This window comes from Castor canadensis, chromosome 12, assembly GCF_047511655.1.
Source record: "Castor canadensis chromosome 12, mCasCan1.hap1v2, whole genome shotgun sequence".
Lineage (NCBI taxonomy): Eukaryota > Metazoa > Chordata > Mammalia > Rodentia > Castoridae > Castor > Castor canadensis.
In genome coordinates this window covers 85073140-85093200 of record NC_133397.1, presented here as the reverse complement: position 1 = coordinate 85093200, position 20061 = coordinate 85073140, and the positions used below count along the sequence as shown (strand labels likewise).

Genomic DNA, 20061 nt, shown 5'->3' with positions numbered 1-20061 from the left:
CCTCTGTTAAGTTTAGTCCTAGGTATTTGATTGTTTTTGAGGCTGTTGTAAAAGGAATTGCTTTTATATATTCTTTCTAAATTTATTCATTATTGGTGTACAGAAAAGTTAATGATTTTTTAAGTTGATTTTGTATCCTACCACAATCCTGAAGCTGTTTATGGTGTCTGGGAGTTTTTGGGTAGAATTTCTTGGGTCTATGAGGTACAGGATCCTGTCGTCTGCAAATAGGGATATTTTGAGTTTCTTTACCTACTTGTATTCCTTTTATTTCTTCTTCTTGCCTTAGTGCTCTGGCTGGGACTATATTGAACAGGAGTGGGGAGAATGGGCACCCTTGTCTCCTTCCAGATTTTAGGGGAAATTGTTTCAGTTTTTCCTCCATTAAGTATGATGTTGGCTATAGGTTTGTCATATATAGCCTTTACAATGTTGAGGAATGTTGAGACACATTCCTTCTATTCCTAGTTTTCTTAGAGCTTTTATCATGAAGTGGTGTTGAATCTTAGCAACAAGTGTGAGACTGTAAGTTCAAAAATGTTTGCTTTCATTTTTCTATCTGCAGAATTCCTTGGAGAATCTTTTGTAGTGGTGGCTTGGTGGCCATATATTGTTTTAGTTTATGCTTATCCTGGAACACTTATTGCTCCATCTATTTTGAATGATAGGTTTACTGGGTAGAGTATCCTAGGGTTGAAATTATTTTCATTCAGTGTTCAGAATACCCCACTCCAAGCCCTTCTTGCTTTTAAGGTTTCCACTGAGAAATCTGCTGTGATTTTGATGGGTTTACCTTTGTATGTTATTTGTTTTTTCTTACAGTCTTCAATATTCTTTCTCTATTCTCTGTACTTGTTGTTTTAATGATAATATGTCATGGGGAAATTCTATTTTGGTCAAGTTTGTTTGGTGTCCTGGAGGCTTCCTGTACCTGAATGCGTATAACTTTCTCTAGATTTGGGAAATTTTCTGTTATTAGTTTATTGAATATTTTATGGATCCCTTTTGCTTGGACCTCTTCTTCTTCAATGCCCATGATTCTCATGGAGTAAAACTCGTAAGAGGAAAAGGACAGATAATTAAACCAAGTAACAGCAACAAAACCTCCAAGTCTATATAGTAAAGAATAATCATAGCAGGTTCAGTCAGTGAAAATGTCTGGGATTTAAAATATATTTGAATGAAAACACTTTCTCATCAACTTTAAATAAAAATTATTTTCTTAAGGGAATATAATAGAGGGGATGAACTTATTCAAAGCACACCATACACATTGACAGCATTACCGCAATGAAATCTCTTGTACTATTAATGTATGCTAATTTTAAAAAGATTTGCATTTTTTAAGGTGAAGCTGCTGTGACATCAGGACTTTGCTTCCTGGTCCACAGGCTTTAGATACCACTGAACTACTAATTCCCCAGTGCTCTTGAGGCATGTGTTAGACATGTTCTCTTCTGTTGGAAGTCCTTGTGGCAGTTTCAGGGGCTTGATTCTGTGATATAAGAAAATGCATTTAGAATTACACTATATAACATTTTTTAAAACTGCTGAGAAGATAAACAACAAACCTTATCAAATGCTTAACCACTTTCAGCTTTGCGTTCACTGAAGGGATATTCTTGTGAACTTGAGGGGTATGTGCCTATAAACAGAAGAACAATGTTATGGGACTTAAAAAAAAAAGCAGGAATTTAAAAAATTTTCAGGAAAATGCTAAGCTGAAGGCTAGTTCTGTCTAAATCAAACTTACAAATAAGTTACATTAAGAAGTATACTTAAACATGAAAAACAATAAATATATACCTTAAAGTTTTAAAAGTATAAAATTTAAAGCAAATTTAAACACTAATGATTAAAATAGTTGCATACTTTTTGTAAGCCAAGCATCTTTATTATATCTTTTTCCCAATATGGACGTCTTTTTGTGCTTTTTATTCTGGTAACAATGTGCAGTTTATGAGGGTTCTGTGGATCCCCACCATATTTTTTATGATCTGTTGGTGAAGGCTGAAACACCTAGAAAGGAAGAATTTAAATAGTAAATTTTCAACTTAGTTTCTACGTACTTTTTTTTTTCTTAAAAAAATGAACACTCACACACAACTACAGAATGATTTAGTTCCTAATCTTTATATAATCCTCAACCTCAAACTGAACATTTCTACTAGTCTAGTCTGATTACTCAGATGGAGTCTAAGAATTTCATACTTTTAAGAAAAATATTGTACTGTTACAGATTTTTCGTTAACCTGTAGAACAATGTAGGAACAACCATAAGACAGTAAAGAATTTAGGAAAATGTAATAGCACTGAGCATCTTTATCTGAAAAACTGAAATGTTCTGAGATCCACTGAGTTCAGAGTAGTGCAGATTTGGATTTCAGATGGGATGTTCAACTGATATAGTCCATGAAAATATTCCAAAATCTGAAGAATTCCAATATCTCAAATAAGAGATAAGATGGTAAATCTTATTCTGTATATTTTACCAAAATAATTAACTTTGAAAAAAGACAGCCAAAACATTCTCCCGCTCAGCTTCACAAAGCTAACCACAGTTTATTATACAGCCCAGCAATTGTGCTCCTAGCTATTTAGGTATTTATCCAAGGAGTGGAAAACTTAGTACATACAAAGAAATACCTGCACAAGTATTTGTACAGCTTTATGATTGCCTAGAACTGGAAGCAATCAAGATGTCCTTCTGTAGGTGAACACACAAATGAACTCTGTAAATCCATACCATGGAATATTACTCAGCAGTAAGAAGAAATAAACTATTAAGCTATGAAAAGACACAGAAGAACTTTACAAAAATTGTATGACTCCAACTATGTGACTTTCTATAAAATATAAAACTTATACATAGCAAAAAGATCAGTGTTTGCCAGAGTTTGGGGAATTGGGATGGAAGGATGAACAGGTGAAGCACAGGTAGCACCAATGCAAGATGTTAGGTATCAAGGGAAACTGTTTTTATGTAGAGGGAGGGGAGGAAGTATATAGGAAGTCTCCATTGTTTCTGGTCAATTTTTCTATAAATCTAAATGCTTTATGAAATAAAGTCTATTAATTAAAAAAGAAACAAACAAAATGAAAACCAAAATCAATGGAGGGCTGTCAATGTTTTCTAAAAGAATGATGAAAGCTGAAAGATTCAAAGTAGCAATAACTGATATAGAAAGTGAAAATAAAGTCATATAGTGAGAGCCTCAGCAGGAAAGCTTACTATTTTCTCAGGACAATGGTGACACAGAACCTCAAAATATAAAGGAAAAACAAACAAACAAACTTAATCAGGAATAAACACACTCAGAGTAATAAAAACCCATTCTTGTGAAGGCCCACAGAACAGGCAACAGAACACACTTAGTTTTAATAATTACCATTTACATGAATCCTACTGTGTTTTATATTCTGTACCACTACCTATAGTTACAATTTAACATAAAAACATTTTCAACATTACAAAATAGGTACCTACCTATTTTGAATAGTAACATTAAAAAAAAAAAAAAAAACCAAAAACCAGTTCTTACTTTATCTGGAATTCTTGATTTGGTAAATTTGTGACGAATCCAATCAGTACCAATGAGAGATTCCACACCTTTTCTCACCGTCTAAAATATATGAAAAATCTGTATTTTTAGAACTCTATCTAGTGCAGATATCGAAACTCACTAATTTTTAGCTGACAAAAGTCTGTTCTGACCTAACCTATAAATGTTAAAGGTTTATCTCAGCTCCCTAGCTAAATGAATATATCTTATCTAAACACGAGTATATTATAAAGTTAAAAGCACATAAATATAGACTTCTAGACCAGGGGTTGGTAACCTTTTACTAAAAGTGTCAGAGAGTAAATATTTTTTCCTTGGAGCTTATGGTCTCCATTGCCAACATTTGATTCTGCCAATGTAGAGTAAAAGCAGTCAAAGGCAATATGTAAACAAATGGGTATGGGTGTGTGTCAATAAAACTCGGGTGCAAGAATACGTAGCAGGCTGAATTTGGCCTGGAGACCACAATTTACCAACTCTTGCTCTGGAGAATATGCAATAATTCACCTTCGACAAAACAATGTAAAAAAAAAAATCTGACATGAGTATTTGGTTGCTTTTCTAGCTCTAACAATGCCCTCATTCCTGGTCACTATCTCTTGTTCCTACTCTCTACTTCTGCAATTCTGTTTATCTCTGGCTGCTGAAAAAGTGAATTCATTGCTAACCTTTCACAGTAGGAAAAGTACTCTGCGGATAGATGAGAGCCACTCCCTTCCAGCCTTCCCTATTTTGCAGAGATGGCATAAACCACTAGTGAATAAGCAGAAGGATGGGGGTAAGAAAGGAAAGCATGGTCTTCTAATCCTAGTTCTGCTGCTGATAGCCTGAGACATGAGACACTTACCCTCTCAGAGGGTCAGTTATGTGGCACTAAATAGGAAGTATTACTGATTCATGCCTTAATCTGAAGTTAAGGTACTGTTTGGAGAGTAGCTGACATTTCTATCATCTACAGCCAGCAGGTCCACAGCAAGACTCAGTCCACATCTAGGTCTGTACCTAGCCTGTCCTTAGGTGTAGATTAGGCTACACTGTTGCACTTTCCAAAAGAAAGATTAGAAGGAAATACATGAAAAAACTAACATGCCTTTCTTCTCTGGGAGATTTTCTTTCTTTTCTGCTTTTCAATATTTTCTTGACTTTCTCTGATTGAAAATGTACTCTTTTCATAATTTAAGGGTTTCCCCTAAAACTTTAAGAAGATTAAGGCAGACTAAGAGGAATCAATGGTAGTCATTTTTTTTTGTTGGCATGTTCTCCAGGAAAAGTTGTTCTCTCTAGGAAAAAACAGCAGATAAAACAAAAATAAAGGGCTAAGTATATAGCTTAGTGTTAGAGCATTTGCTTAGCATAAGCAAGACCCTGGGTTCAATTCCTAGCACTGCAAAACAAGCATTAACAAAACTTACTCCCAACATTAAAAAATAACATATTTTTTAAAAAGGAATTTGTATAAGAATTTAACTTGCTTGAATTTTTTTAATTAGAAAAAAACATGTAAGAAATAGGAAAAATTCTTGAATAGAGGTACTTACCTGTAGTCTGCCTGGGGGTCTCTGAACTATTGAGTGTAAAATTCCAGCCATAAGTGTAGTAATTTTTCTCTTTCAAGGCTGTGAGAAGCAGAAAATAGATCCACCAGTTAAATATATCTTAGAAATGGACAGGTTCCCCCTTCTGCAGTGTTAAAATCACAGTTTGTAATTACACACTAACCATATCCTATTTTCATCCAATGAATTAGAACCTTGGTTGATTTCACAAAACTGAGAAATGGGAGTTTACTGTCACTTTAAACATCTTCAACACTGAGGGTAAATAAAGAATGCTTTGTCTGGGAATCATGGAAAATTAAAGCTGCACAGGACTGAAGAAATCCCAACTCTGGTAATTACAACTGACTACCCTCTTACTTTATGTATGAGGAAAATGCATACTGGAAAGTTATCATTTACCCAACAGTATCCAGTCATCAAGAGAGTATGTGCACCCAGTTGTGGTGGTGCACACTTTTATAATTACAGAACTCAGAGAGAAGCAGGAGAATTGCAAATTTGAGGCCAGCCTGGGCTACATAATATAGCAAGACAATGTCTCAAAGAAAGTTTGTGGAAATGATTCCAGGAATAGGGGGCGGGGGATAAAGGAGAATGATTCAGCTATGATATGTTGTAAGAACTTTTGTAAATGTCACAATGTACCACCAGTACAATAATAATAATGAGAAGGAGGAGAAAGAGAAGAAGAATGTACTCTAGAACCCAATTCTCCTCATTCCTAGAGCAGTGCATTTGCACCAAATTATAACACTTTTCTGTTAAGCATTACGTATTATTCCAACTCACTTGTTTTCATACTTAGTTAAATCCTTCTCTTATTACTAGATTTTAATAAAATCCTCTAAACTGGCCTTCTCACTTCTAACTCTCTGGAATTCTTTTTCATAACATCAGTAAGTCATCTCATTAAATCATGTCACTCGGTTCTAAATCTCTCACTGTTCTCAAAATCTTTCTCGCTATTGAAGCAGGTTACATAAGTAAGAAGGAAAGACTAGAATAATCCATGTACACTACATTAGAGTTGGAACTCATGATTAGCTTACCACAGCTACTGATAGATATGGAAATCATTATAGATGTGTATGTATACATGGATTAGCTCTAACAGCTGAGATGACCTAAAGTCAATAGCAATGACCCAGCAGCACTGAACACATTCAGCACCCAGATCTTAGCTTCTAATAGCATTCTTTAGTAAAAAGAAACCATAGTGTCCACAGTGTTTTATAATGCCAGAAAAGAACTATTCAACAAAACAAAAGGATAAGAGTATGTTAAAGGAACACGGAGCCAACTGAAAGAGCTACTAATTGTCAGAGTTGGAACAATTTAAGCCAAAAACAAAAACAAAAACAAAAAAGTAATAAAGTATTAGTTTATAATCTGAGCCAAAAATAAAATAACCATGAAACCTATACTGATATAAGTAAGTGGATAAATTAAGGAGGGAATAGAAACAAACGTCCCATACAGAACTACACAAAATTTATGTGGATATTCTCTTGTCAAGGAGATGGAGCAAAACTACTCACCCCTCCAGTGTTATGGTTAATGACTTACTCTCAAAGAATACAGTATAAAAAGGGGGGGAAATATTTTTACAGGAGAAAAAGCTAACAAACACTACTTTAGCCAGGTGATCAGAATTAACTAACAACTGTGATAAAATTCAAATAGATAGCACATACATTTGATACAATGATATGTAATGAAAATGTCTTCTTCCCCAAAGTCCATAAACCCAATTTAAGATTAAAAACAACCTCTAAAGACCAGACATGACGGCTCATGCCTGTAATCCAACTATTTGGGAAGTGGAGATGGAAAGGACTGAATTTGAGAACAGCTCAGGGAGAAAGTACATAAGACCCCTATTTCACTCAATAAAAAGCTGGGGATGGTGGTGCATGTCTGTTACCCAGCTATGGGAGAAGCACAGGTAGAACCATCATGGTCCAGGCAGGGCTGGGCAAAAAGGTGAGCTCCTATTAGAAAGATAACTAAAGCAAAAAAATGACTGAGGGTATGGCTCATGTGGTAGAGTGCTTGCTTAGCAAGCACAAAGCCCTGTGTTCAACCCTCAGTACTGTGAAAACCAAACATAAAAACCTTCTAATTGAAGGACATTGTGCAAAATACTTGACTTGTACCTCTTCATATATCTTACTACCTCAAACCTGTCAAGGTCATCACAAACAAGGAAAGACTGAGGAACTAGTCAAGAGGAATCTAAGGAGTATAATCATTACATGTAATGTGGTATCCTGGAATATAAAAGGACACTGGGAAAAACTAGGGGAATCTGAATAAAGTATGAGCTTTGGTTAATAGTGTACCAATATTGGTTCATTTGTTAAATGCACCATACTAATATGTGATGTCAATAAAATGGGAAACTGGGTATGGCATATAAAGGCACTCTGTACTATTTTTGATTTCTGGAAATCAAAAATTAGTTAGAAATAAAGTTCATTTATTAAAAAATCAAAACCTCCAGTGCCTCTCTATTTAAGTAAAAGCCAAAGTCCTTAACCCCCCACACCCCATTCCCTTGCACTTCACTGTCAACCTTCCCCACCCATTTTTCTCCCTGCTCCCCTACTCCACCTCTGTGACTTTAACTCCAATCACTCCTTTGCTTCATCACTAGAAAAACTGGCCCCCTTGCTTGACCTGGGACCAGTTCAGCAAGCATACTCCCTTTGGATGGGATGATCCTGACATGACAATTCCCTTTATCTTTCATTTTTTGGCTCAAATCTCATGTCAATGAGGTCTACCCCAATCACATTATTTAACAATTTCACTCACAGAATTGCTAGCACCCCAATCCCTCTTATTCTACTTGATTTTTCCCCTATGGCACTTGTTCAGTGTCTGTCTCTACTCAGAGCAGGACAAGGATTGTTAAATATTGTTTGGGATGTTATATTCACAGATTTATCCCAATCATCTTTCTAAAGCACCATGTGTCCCATAGTAGGCACTCATATTTTTGCTGAATGAAGTTTAATTTACAGACATCAGAAGGTGCAAGTCAAAAGTTACTGCTTTTTTGTTTTTCAGGGCTGGTGATAGAACCTAGGGTCTCACGCATGCTAGGTATAAGTACTCTAGCACTGAGCTGCACCCCCAGCTCCAAAAGTTACATCTTAATAAAACAGAGGTTATTCTTATTAAGCACACAATCCTTGGACCTTAAAACAATTATGCTCTCTCCTTCTGTACAATAACTTTTCTCCACTTGATCTTAGCCAAAAGGCTGAGAAGTGATATAACTTTTGTCTTGTACAGGTGCAAAAACTGGAAAGTACCATGCATCAAATGAGAAGTATGACTCCATTTCTTTTCTTTCTTCTTCTCTACTCTCCCCCAACCCCAAGGTTGAGCGCTCAGGGCCTTGCTAGCTGGCGTTCTACCACTTGAGCCACACCCCCATCCCTTTCAAAATGCTTTAGTTATTTTTCGCCTAAGGTCTTAACATTGTTCCCACCCATCTTTGCAGAGGGATCCTCCTGGTCTTTGCTTCCCGAATAACGGATTAAAGATGTCTACCATGCCCGGTCCCATTTCTATTTTTTAAAATGTCTATGTTTACACAGAAATATTCTGGAAGGTCGTTAAAAATCGTTACACTCCTGTCGGGGCAGGCTACAAAGGCGACTTTTCTTTCAACCCCCTTGTAATTTCTGATAGGTTTTTTTTTTTTTAAACAATGACCATGCCGTGATTTCTTGTACAGCGCCTGCATAGCAATCCCGAGGCCAAGAATTCAACTCCCTAGTGCCGCGCAAAAAAAAAAAAAAAGCGATTTCTTTTTGTAGAGACAATACATTAAAATGCAGAACACAGAATTTCCCATGCAATAAAGCGAGTTCTCGGAAGACAAGAAATGTCTCTCTCTTCTTTGAAGTCCTAGTGCCTAACAAGTAGTACGCAGCCCTAACTGCCTCTTGGCCAGAAAGGCAGAAACAGCTTTGGGCAAGTGACGGCCAAAACAAGGTTGCAAATTAGCTTTTAGCAACTGGCAAATATTTCAATAGCCAACTCTGCATATTTCTAATATGCAGAAATTTAAAAATAAGGCAATTCTGTCTTCGCTTAAAAAATTAAGTTACATTGATCTCCATGCGAGTCCTAAGTTACGAATAGAGCAGAAGAAAATGTTGAAAGCAAACGAGAATTCCCAGTCCCAGGCTGTCGGCCTTCGGCGACACCGCTCCAGGAGTCAGTGTTCAGCAAGCGGCGCGGTCTGGGACCCCTAGAACGAGGAAACACGATCCGGCCGTCAAGGGCTTTTCGGAAGCCCGACGCGACAAACCCCACACAGGCCCGCCAACTGAAAATGGGACAGGGAAAAATCAACCAGCATTTTCAGAGGGCTCCCTGATACACACCGCGATCCGTTCAGCAATTCACTTCCCCCACTCACCGGCGCCAGCTAAACGCCCCGCATTAACTCCCCGACCCAGGGAGCAGAAAGAGGACTTCGAGGTGCAACACTCAAACTCCGCCGTCGCAGTTCCGAGGAAGGCCACTTTAGTTCCGGCCAACACCGCGACTCACAGAGCGACAAAGGAAGAGCGCGCAGGCGCACGGGTGTGACGTGTCACCACCCGGAAGCGCAGTAGGCCCGCCCATTTTTTGCTGGGTTGGAGGCGGAGGCTAAATTTCACAATTATGGCGAAGTGCGGCCCGGAGAAGGACGTGGAGACGAAGGCTGCATTCGTTGTGCTAAAGCGGGCATTGGAACTAGAAACAGAGTCCAGGTATCAGCAGGCCCTGGCGTGTTACCAAGAGGGGCTTGACATGCTCATGAAGATTATGAAAGGTGAGCGATGAGCCATGGAGGCGAGGACCGAAGGAAAAGGATCTGGTTTCCTCTTGTGTTTCTGGGGAAAGCGAAACTTAAAAGCGGTTCTTCCACATCCCCGGGAAATAGATACAGAAAATGGGATATTCTGCAGGACAGCTGGGCTGGATGAAAGGGAGGACTACTATTCTAGATGTAAAAAGCCTTACGTGATATAACCAAATATAATATATAAGCCTTGATAGAGAGGACTTGGGTTTAAAAGACAGTTTTGGATCAATTGCGAAGATTTGAATTGTGGGTTGGGTGAAGTAAAATGATTTTGTTAGCCAAGTGTTTTTTTTTTCCTTCCATAAAACACCCTTAATTTTTAGAGATGCAATCTGAAGTGTTTTTGGAAAGAGATGTCGTGTTGTCTGTAATTTAATTTTACTTAAGCAAAAAAAAAAAAAAAAAAAAAAGGCCTTTTGAAGCACATAGGCAAAAATGCTAATTTTTAGATGATGGATAATAAGGGTGTTCATTATACTGTTAACCATTTCTGTTTAAGCACTGTCATGAAAAGGAAACAAAAGCAAAACGGGTAGATGAAAAAAGCTTTTTCTTAAACTGATACTGAAACTCAGTGTGAGAAATATGCAGGATTGTGAATAGGAAATTTGAGACTTTCCATATTAATTTAGGCATTCAGTGTTGAGAAGTACCCTGTGATAGCCTTCTCTCAATATGGCAAAAATACCTGAGAGAAACTATCTAAAGGTGAAAAGATTTACTTTGGTTCAGTTTCAGAGGTTTCAGCCCATGACTGGCAGACTCCTTTACTTTGGTCTTGAGGAGAGGCAGATTCCATGGCTGAGCAGGGTGGGGCACTACTGCTCATTTAGTAGCAGGAGTCGTGGCAGCCAGGAAGCAGAGAGCCAGAGAGCAGCCACAGACAAGATATAGCCCCCCAAGGGCACACCCTCCCTCAAGTAACCTACTTCTTCCAACTAGACCCCCACCCCTCGGAAAGTTTCCACTGACTCCCAATAATGTCATCAAATTACGAATCTGTAAATGGATCAATTCATTGATTAGTCAGAGCCCTCATCAACTGATCAAACCAGCTGATGAGCCTTTTTTGGGGAATGGAGGAGAACACCTCATAATCAAACCTTAACACCCTCAAATATCCTCTATTACTCAGCACATCGCCTGGCTCATAGTAGACACCCAATAATTATGTTGTAAGTTGATTAAGACCAGTCCCTCCTTCCTGATCCAAGAGCTCTCTTATTGGCCTAAAGATCTCTTCCTCTTTGCTTTCTACTTGAAGCTTGTTATAATTTAAGTGTTACAGGAGCTTTGTGTTAGGTCGACGCTGATGGGAAGGCCAAATTGGAGCCAAATAATAAAGCAAGCAGGCTTTAAGCAGGCTTTATTGAGAGCGCGCTTTCGGGGGAGGTTCACCGTCCCCAAAGAGCAGGGCCGGAGAAGTCGCACCGGAGAAATGGCAGCCCAGTTTTTATATCCTGGGTGAAGTCAAGAGCTTAAGGTATTATGGGGCATCAGGATAGGTCGAGGTTTGGTGGGGAGGAGCTCGGGGTAATATGGGTCAGGACCCATTGCCTGCCAGCAGGAGTTGCCATGGTAATCATGAAGGGAAGGAGGGGATGGAGTGGAAAGTGAGCAGAGTCCCTGATCACCATGGGGTGGCTGCCCACCGGCCAAACACTTTGAGACAGCAGAGGGCACAGTGTGGTGCTTTTCTCAGAACTATAAACTCCAGATTGGATAGAGCCCATTTGATAATGACAGCATGTAACTATCATTTATGAATGCTGAGTGCATGTACTGTGCAGAGCACATTAAAAGTGTGATCTTGCTTATCTTTACAATTATTCTCTCAAGCAGGAGTTGTTGGAATTTTAATTTTACAGTGTAGAAGAGTAGTTAGTTTTCAAGTTCTACCACTGGTAAAAGCCACAGCTGCAGCCCAAGGCCCCAGTGCCTGGGGATTTCAAAGAGGGATTGCGAGTGTTGGTCAGGTGGAACACTGCTCAACTACTGGCTGCCGAAGGAATCTGAAGCAGGAGAATGACAGGAGTTCTGCTTCTGTGTGTTTCATTGATCTGTGGAGGTTACACAAACTGTGACATGACTGACAGGTTAAGATTCAAAATGCAAATAACGCTAATACAAAGTATCAGGGGAGACATATAGACAAGTACAATGAGGATTGGAAAGGTTAAAGGTCATGTTTGAAGCTTTGGAGGATAAAAATTTCAGAAATCAGAAATTCAGATCAGAGCATTCACATTCTAAGAACTAATTGTAATAAAAGTAATAGTCAAATTCTATTTGTGCTGTTTTATCATTAAGTAGTTCAGTTTGGATCAGCATATGTATGAAGAAGGATGAGAAGTAAAGATAGACTGGGCTTGGGTCACAATGTGGATGGCCTTGACTGCCAAGTGATTTAACTTGTTCTGTAGACAAGGAGAAAACATTTAAGATTTTCACAAAGGAATAACATTATTAGAGTTGCATTTCAGGACTTGCCTGTCATAGGAATATGCTTCTCTCATATACTTTGATGGCATACTCCCTCTCCTCCTTCAGGTCTTCACACAAATAATCACCTTTGTGAAGATTCCCTGCCCTCCAGTGTAAAATTACAACCCTATCCCAGCACTCCCTGTCCCTTTTATTTACTTAATAGCACTTATCACAATCTAATATGTATGTTTTACCAATTTATTTTTATAGTGCCTTTCCTCCCGTTTAAATGATGGGGAAAGTTGTATTTGTTTCATTGTCTGCTGTGTCCACAATGCTTACAATACTTGGCATGTAATAAGTTCTCACTGTTTCTTGAATAAATGACTGAATATAGTATGGGTACGTAATAGACAGTACTCTGAAGAGACTCAAGTCCAGCAGACCAAGCAAGGAGCTTGTGCAATAATCCATATGAGGTGATAAGGACCAGAATGAACCAGGGAATGAAACTAATATTAGTAGAAGGAAAGGATAGTACAGATCTTGAATTACTGTTGTTATCACATGATTGGACATAGGGGTGAGGTTGCAGTGGAAATCAAAGATGTCTATAAGGTTTCAAGCCTGGAAAACCATGGCATGATAGTTGAAGGATGGGTCTGTCGCTAATCAAGAACAATGACAGAGAAAGGACTGCTATATTTATAGAGTAGAAATTATTGGTGAACTTAGCTTTAAGATGGTTTAGAAACTTTTCATTTCTAAAGACCAAGCTGCAAGTAGTTTAATTGGGCAAAAGTAAGCTATGTTTCCAAGGAGGCTGTTAATAAAGATAAGAGAGAAAGAAACTCAAAGTTTAAAAGCATAGCGAATTTGAGGAAAGGTTGTTTTATGTTTTGTTTTGGCAGGAAAAGGATGGGGAAAACGGAGCATGTTTAGAGGCAGTAGCAAATGGGAATTTAAGAGATGTCCAATAAAGTGTGGTTCTTAAGGCAGTTCAGAGTGAGGTACCAGGAAAGCATCATGTAGTGATAATGATGTTGGCAGCCATTTGTTGAGTATTTCTTGTATGCCAAGCTCTTTTACAATTAGTCATCGCAACAGCTCTCTAAAATAGTATTAACTGTTTCCATGTTACAGGTAAAATTACAGAGAGGCTAAATAACTGGCCAAGGTCACACAGCCAAAGTGGCACAGTAGGTTTTGAACTAAAACAGTCTGACTCCTAGACCCTTTGCTGTTAATCACTATTTGTACTATCTCTTTGTAAAGATATAAAATGTCTAATTGTGACAAAAGAACAGGATAGTTCTCAGTTTTTGTGTTTAGAGGAACATGTATCAACCTACTAGAAAAGTGTGAGATCTCATCTCATCTTGGGAAGAGCAAATAGGATTCCTCATAAGAGATTTATGGATATATTAGAATTTTTTATGTTGTTGTCATAGGCAAGAGAAACTTAGGGGTTTAAGTGTTAATAATCTTAGCAATAAAAGGACTTGAATGGGAAAGACTTGAACAATTATGTTGAAATCAATAAAATGTTGGAAATGACCTAAATGCCGTGATAGGAGAGGGGTTGAATAAACTATGGTATATCTGCACAATGAAGTACTATGCTGCTGTTAAAAAAGAAGAATAAGGGAGATCTTTATGAACTGATCTGGAATGATTTCCAGGATATATTGTCAGGTAAAAACTACAAAGGATAAAGACTATCTATATGTAGCACTGTATTAGTCAGGTTTTCATTACTGTAACAGAATACCTAAAGCTGAGTAGTTTGTGAAGAAAGAAGTTTATCTAGCTCACAGTTTTGGAGGCTAAAAGTCCAAACAGCATGCTGTCAGCCCTGGCAAGGGCTTCTCTGGTTGCCTCATGTCATGGTGTACAGCATCACAGTGGCAGTGGCACATATGAGATTAGAGCACATCCCGAGACAGGACACCAGAAAGCTGGACGGGAATAGCCCAGCTCTTTTATAACAACTCTTCTTGTGGGAATTAACTAGCTCCCATGAGAATTACATTAATCCCTTCTAAGGGCAGGTCCCCCAGTGACCTTCCGCAGTGTTCCACTCCTTAAAGGGTTCCACCACTTGGGGACCAAGCTTCAAACACATTTGGAGGACATACTTAAACCCTATCCAAACCATAGCAAGCATGCTATCCTTCCTGCAAAAGAGAAGTTATAAGATGGTATTTATTTATTCAGAAGAAGTACAAGAAGGATAAAACCAGAAACTAATGAGATTCCCTAAAGTGGGGTGGGTAGGAAGAAGGGAAAATTAGGAATGGGTGGCAGGATAAGGAGTGAGTGATACTTCTCCATTGTACATAAAGATGGGGAAGAAAATAGATAACCCAAGTATCTTTGGAATATAGTATTTTGACTATTTTGTAAGATTACAACCAAATGAATAGTATACAAATATTATATTCCAATTGCCAGGCGTGGCAGCTCATCCCAGCTACTTGGGAAGCAGAGATTGAGAGGATCACAATTTGAGGCCAGCCTGGGCAAAAAAGTTACCAAGAACTCATCTCAAAATAAGCTGGTCATGGTGGTGCATGCCAGTAATCCCAGCTGTGCAGGAAGTGTAGGCAGGAAAATGTTGGTCCCCAGGCTGGCCTGGGCATAAATGTGAGACTATCTGAAAAATGACCCCAAAGCAAGAAGGACTAGAGGACTGGCTCAAGTGGTACAGCACTTGCGTAGCAGGCACAAGGCCCTGAGTTCAAACCCCAGTACTATAAAATAAATAATAAAGTGAAGTAAAATAAAACATATTCTAGTTGGTAAATTTGTTTTTCCTATAGGGCTAGGAGTTCTGAAACAACTGTTTGTGTATCCTAGGATTAAACAAGTAACTGTCTTATGAGTAATAAAGTTACAAAGAAAGGGGGAAGGCTAGAATAAACCTTATGGAGTCTAAGTTATCAACATAAAGTTATGTTCTAAAATACATATGCAGAATGAATAGAAGCAGAAATAAGTGTAGACATGTGTATGTTAATAAACTTGCCTATACTTCCTAGCTGTGTCAGCTGAGAAGGTCTAGATGTATGGTGGGAGTGAGTGCACCTGGCTCCCAGAACTTGGTTTCTCAAAACCATTTCTCAATAAAAGGAAACAGGAGTCCTTGGGAAAGTAGTTGTTTGCAAGGCTGGGGCATGAAATATACAAGATGAGTTTATGATATCTTGTGTCAAAAAGTAAGGAAGTTTAAAAAACTGATAGGTGCATGTTTGAGGAACCTGGGAACAATGTGATGAAGGTATCAAAGCCAAAGCTTATAAAATTTGAACAGGGGAATATAGTTCAAATACTATTGGATTATAGCCCATAAAATAAAATAAATATCCTCAACTTTATACTGATATAAATAAATAATTGAACATATAAATAGATTAAGGAGAAATGAAGTAAATAGAAAATTACCATCTTGCAAACATCAGTCAATTGTTGTAGGTAAGGACCATCAATGAATGCTAAAATTAATGGGAAAAAGAATGAGGAAAAATAAGATACCTTCCTGTATTTGTGAATTATAAAGGAAAACAGTACTTTTACAGTGGAGAAATCTTCAAAATTAATATCTTCAGTAATTGCTGGACATGGTAGTACCCACTATAATCCCAGCACTTGGGAGGCTGTGGCAGGAGGAGCTCTGGTTTGAGGTCAGCCTGGGATACACAGCAAGAACCTGCCTCAAAAATTATTGATATATATAAATAGATATTGGTAATAAGACACATCGACATCATGTATCCCCTGAGAAACGCATGTTACCTCTGATTTTCTTGTCCAAAAGGCATGACCTATTTAATCATAAGAAAACATCAGCCCAAAATAAGAGACATTCTACAAAATAATGGCCAACATTTTTCCTAAATATCAAAGTCAAAAAAGGTGGAGAAAAGGGCTGGTAGAGTGGCTCAAGGGGTGGAACACCTGCCTAGTAAGCATGAGGCCCTGCATTCAAACCCCAGTACCACTCAAAAAAAAAAAGAGAAAAACTAAGGAACTGTACACTGGAGGAGACTAAGGAGACGTAGGAAGTATAATGTGGGATTCTGGACCAGAAAAACTTTCTTGAAAGGGAAAATTAGTGAAATTCAAATAAGGTTTGCAGCTGAATATTGTTTACCAAGGTCAGTTGCCTAGCTCTAGTAGTTTCATAATGGTTCTGAAATATGAATTAAATCAGAAGGAGGGGGATGTAGCTCAGTGGTAGATTGCATGCTTAATATGCATGAGGTTCTGGGTTCAATCTCTAGCACCACATGCACACAAAAAATAAAATATTAAAAAAAGGAGAAGTTAAAAAAATGAAATTATTGTGGAAGATAGAAGGAAAGGAAAGGAGGGAGGGAATCAGAGTGATTGCGGATGCCTAGCAAGATTTGGTTGGTAGTGTATATTGAGAAATATTTTGTTGGTAGTGGCTGGAAAGTGGGCATTAGCTATAATGGGGATGTCTGAACAAGAAACTGGTTTTATAGGACAGTCTTTGCTGTTGTTTAGTAATGCTAAAGTTTCAAATAGGTGTGGGTAATTAGGACAAAAGACTATTGAGACGCAGGTTTGGCAGGTAGAAAGCCAGCTTTCTCACTCTGCCAGCTTTGGTGTCCCAGAGGTGAGACCGTGTCAGAGCCCCCATTCCTAAGCCAGTCTGCTTCAGATGCTTAGTTTGAGCTTGAATGTCCTGTCAAGCCAGATTTGAGCTTAACATATGTGTACTTTTGGGATTGAGGCACCCCCCTCTAAAGGGTAGGATGTGTGGAAAACTTGAAACTGGAAATATGCTTGAACTAAGTGGAAAAACTATTTTGAAACTTGAGAATATTTTTTTTATTTTAGGCACCAAAGATGATACTAAGAAACACAGACTCAGAGAAACAATTTCTGACTATATGACTAGAGCAGAAAACATAAAGAAATGCTTGGATCAAGAAAAAGAAGGTAAAGGAATGTTTTAGAAGATGTGTCCAGGCCTGGGAATATAGTCAATAGTTGGGTGCTTGCCTATCATGCTCAAGGCCCCAGGTTCGATCCAAAGTAAAACACACACACACACACACACATGAGAAAAAAAGGTGCGTGTGTATTGGGGGGGGCGGAATAGTAGAAAGAAAATGTACCCATAGCTCCATAGCTACTGTGACACAGTGCATTCCCTCAGTATTTCTGGCTCCTGTCTTTTGGAGCTCTGTGTGGTCTCAACCATTTGTACCTGAGAGCTTACAGATTTCTTCTACATGTCCTTAACTTTTTTTTTTTTTTTTTGAGCATCTGATGAAAGCTATACATACTGCAGAACTTTGTCACTTTTAAAGAATTTGCAGATCCCATGAACCTTACATGTGGACCCCAGTTTAAGAACTACCACAGAGGAATACTGAACGTGGATTCTGTATTGTATTTTTTAGTTCCCTTTATGAAGGGAATACAGTCATTATAGTCGTTAAAGAAACTCCTGGGACTTCTCTCAAATTTTGTTGTATATCAAAGCATTTTGAGGATTAAGTATTGCTAATGATTGGAGGTGAGGTAGATATTCTTCCCTATTTATTATCATTTCCCTGCCCATAAGCATGCAGTTTACAGACATTTATTCAAATGGGCATTGACACTCTCATCTGAAGTATACACTGCTGCTGCTTTCATACTGCTGCCCTCCAAAACCAGGGCCCCAGGTCTCAGCTGTTCTTCCTTTCTGTCCTTACAACAGGCCAGCTCTCCACCTTTTTTAGTATTCTGTACTGACCATGTCCCAGGTACACCGCTACTGACTTCTCTGTTGAGTGGAAATAAAATTGTACTTCCTTCATTCCAAGTTGAAATCTAGAATGAAAGTTGTCCTGAAACACTGAAATATTGCATGGTGGTTTGAGTACACAGTTATATTAACCTGTATGGCTAGCTTGATTTGAAAACTGATGCCTAGTTGGGAATAGTATCTCTATGGGAGTATTTGTAACAGAATCCAAACCTCTGTGTGTGTTTACTCAAAAAGCTTCATTTTTAAATTTAGCTTTCTGATTCTGTGCTTATGCCTTTAGCACTTTCACAAATTTTTTGCTCCTTGATCAGGTAAGCACACATGATTTTGTCAGAGACACATTGAGCGCATATGGTACCAACTTAGGCCCAGCTGACATGGTTTTTCATTTTTAGACAACTTCATAGCATAAACATACTGAAGTCTGCTGGGTACATCCCATGTGCATATTTTGATGCTGTCCCAACCTTCTGGGCATAAAAGTAAACAATTCTATTTCCAGGTTTGGGGACAACCTAGTTTTATTAGAGACTCTACTGTAGGAAAGCCATAATATTATGGTATGTCAAACACTGGACCATTCTGAGTACCCCAAGACACCATCCCCTGAAGAGGAGCCAACCACAGATTCTTAAACAGAATGTAATACATTATAGGAACTACCATTAGGGATCCTATTTTCTAAGAACCAAAAAAATCTCTGATAACTTATTCAGTAACTATTCATTTTGAATTAACAAAACAAGTGGAACTATTCTGTTGGTCCTGTGAAAATCCCAGGTGGTTAGCTTGGGTTAAATACTAATATAAAGTTTTGCTTAAAATGCTCTGTAACATGCTTAGCGTGTGCGAGGCCCTGAGTTCAAGTCTTAGCACCAAAAACAATTAGAAAGAGCATTCTTTTAAGTGCTAAGAAAATTTCTAAAGTCTCTATTATATTGTGTTTTTGCTTAATGCTCAATTTAGCTGTTAGATTTTCAGATATAAAAAGACAGATCTGATGAGAAGGACCAGATACTGCTGAGTTGCAGCTTGTGGTTCTACCATGGTGATAGGAACTTATCAAGATACCTTTGCATATACAGTTTCTCTCTCTCTCTCTCTCTCTCTCTCTCTCTCTCTCTCTCTCTCTCTCTTTGGTGGGACTGAAGTTTGAATTCAGGGCTTTGCACTTGCAAAGCAGGTGCTCTCCACTTGAGCCACAACTCCAATCCATTTTGCTCTGGCTATTTTGGAGAGAGGGTCTCTCGAACTGTTTGCCTGGGCTGGCCTCTTACTACAGTTCTTCCAATCTCAGCTCCCAAGTAGTTAGGAACATAGGCATGAGCCACCAGTGCTCATACAGTCCTTTCTTGAATAAATTGCCTGGTCTGTAGGATCCAGCTCAGAAACCTCTGGCCTTTCCCATTGTCTGGCTTCCATGAAGACAGAAAGCACTCATGGAGTATCTTTTTTTTTTTTCCTTACCTCTGTATGTATAGCATTTTGCAATGTGCATGGTATAAAGTAGGTATTTGATAGATATTTACTGAGTAAGTTTAAAAAATTAACTTGTAACTGATTCTGATTAATCACTATATACAAAATATAAAATGTGCAAAAAGAAAGTGGTCACTGGTTATAGTCCTGAAATTTGTGTCTTGCAGAAGGAAAATACCACAAGCAAATTAAAATAGAAGAGAATGCAACAGGTTTTAGTTATGAGTCACTTTTTAAAGAATACTTTAATGAGACAGTTACAGAAGTTTGGATAGAAGATCCTTATATTAGACAGATTCATCAGGTAAGTAAAATGTACCAAAACGTATGAGATATTACTTTAAATGTACAGTCAACTCTGTTTACAGGTTCCAC

At 38.2% G+C, this 20061-nt stretch overlaps 2 protein-coding genes across 9 annotated transcripts in view; one reads left to right on the top strand and one right to left on the bottom strand.

Annotated features, from left to right (window-relative positions):
- Positions 1 to 1140: 1140 nt before the first annotated feature.
- On the bottom strand, positions 1141 to 9718 carry Mrpl30 (mitochondrial ribosomal protein L30). 5 transcript variants are annotated; one of them, XM_020152137.2, is made up of 6 exons: positions 9561 to 9718; positions 5102 to 5179; positions 3543 to 3623; positions 1873 to 2019; positions 1572 to 1645; positions 1141 to 1495 (listed from the first exon to the last, which is right to left on the bottom strand). In XM_020152137.2, the coding sequence occupies exons 2-6, from the start codon at positions 5150 to 5152 to the stop codon at positions 1366 to 1368; spliced, it is 483 nt and encodes a 160-aa protein (XP_020007726.2). In that variant the 5' UTR covers positions 5153 to 5179; positions 9561 to 9718; the 3' UTR covers positions 1141 to 1365. The 5 variants fall into 5 exon arrangements, with proteins under 5 accessions (XP_020007726.2, XP_020007735.2, XP_073906447.1 ...); XM_020152146.2 differs by having other exon boundaries at positions 9526 to 9668; XM_074050346.1 differs by lacking the exon at positions 9561 to 9718 and adding an exon at positions 9247 to 9389.
- Positions 9719 to 9764: 46 nt separating this feature from the next.
- Mitd1 (microtubule interacting and trafficking domain containing 1) overlaps positions 9765 to 20061 on the top strand; it is a 21878-nt gene continuing 11581 nt past the window's right edge. Inside the window, exons 1-3 of one of the 4 annotated variants that reach the window (XM_074050344.1) lie at positions 9767 to 9959; positions 17286 to 17387; positions 19854 to 19990. In XM_074050344.1, coding sequence (XP_073906445.1) covers positions 9809 to 9959; positions 17286 to 17387; positions 19854 to 19990 — 390 coding nt within the window. In that variant the 5' untranslated portion in view covers positions 9767 to 9808. Of the gene's footprint in view, positions 9960 to 17285; positions 17388 to 19853; positions 19991 to 20061 lie in introns of all 4 variants that reach the window. The other 3 variants (XM_020152250.2, XM_020152260.2, XM_074050345.1) reach the window with 3 other exon arrangements.

What these genes read in the sequence shown, in the direction of transcription:
- Mrpl30 (XM_020152137.2), bottom strand. Translation starts at nt 5,152, where the DNA reads ATGGCTGGAATTTTACACTCAATAGTTCAGAGACCCCCAGGCAGACTA. An exon ending in AGATGCTTGGCTTACAAAAA is followed by an intron (nt 1,646 to 1,872) that starts GTATGCAACTAT and finishes TTCTGTTTATAG; the next exon opens with GCACATACCCCTCAAGTTCA. An exon ending in GTGGTTAAGCATTTGATAAG is followed by an intron (nt 1,496 to 1,571) that starts GTTTGTTGTTTA and finishes CTTATATCACAG; the next exon opens with AATCAAGCCCCTGAAACTGC.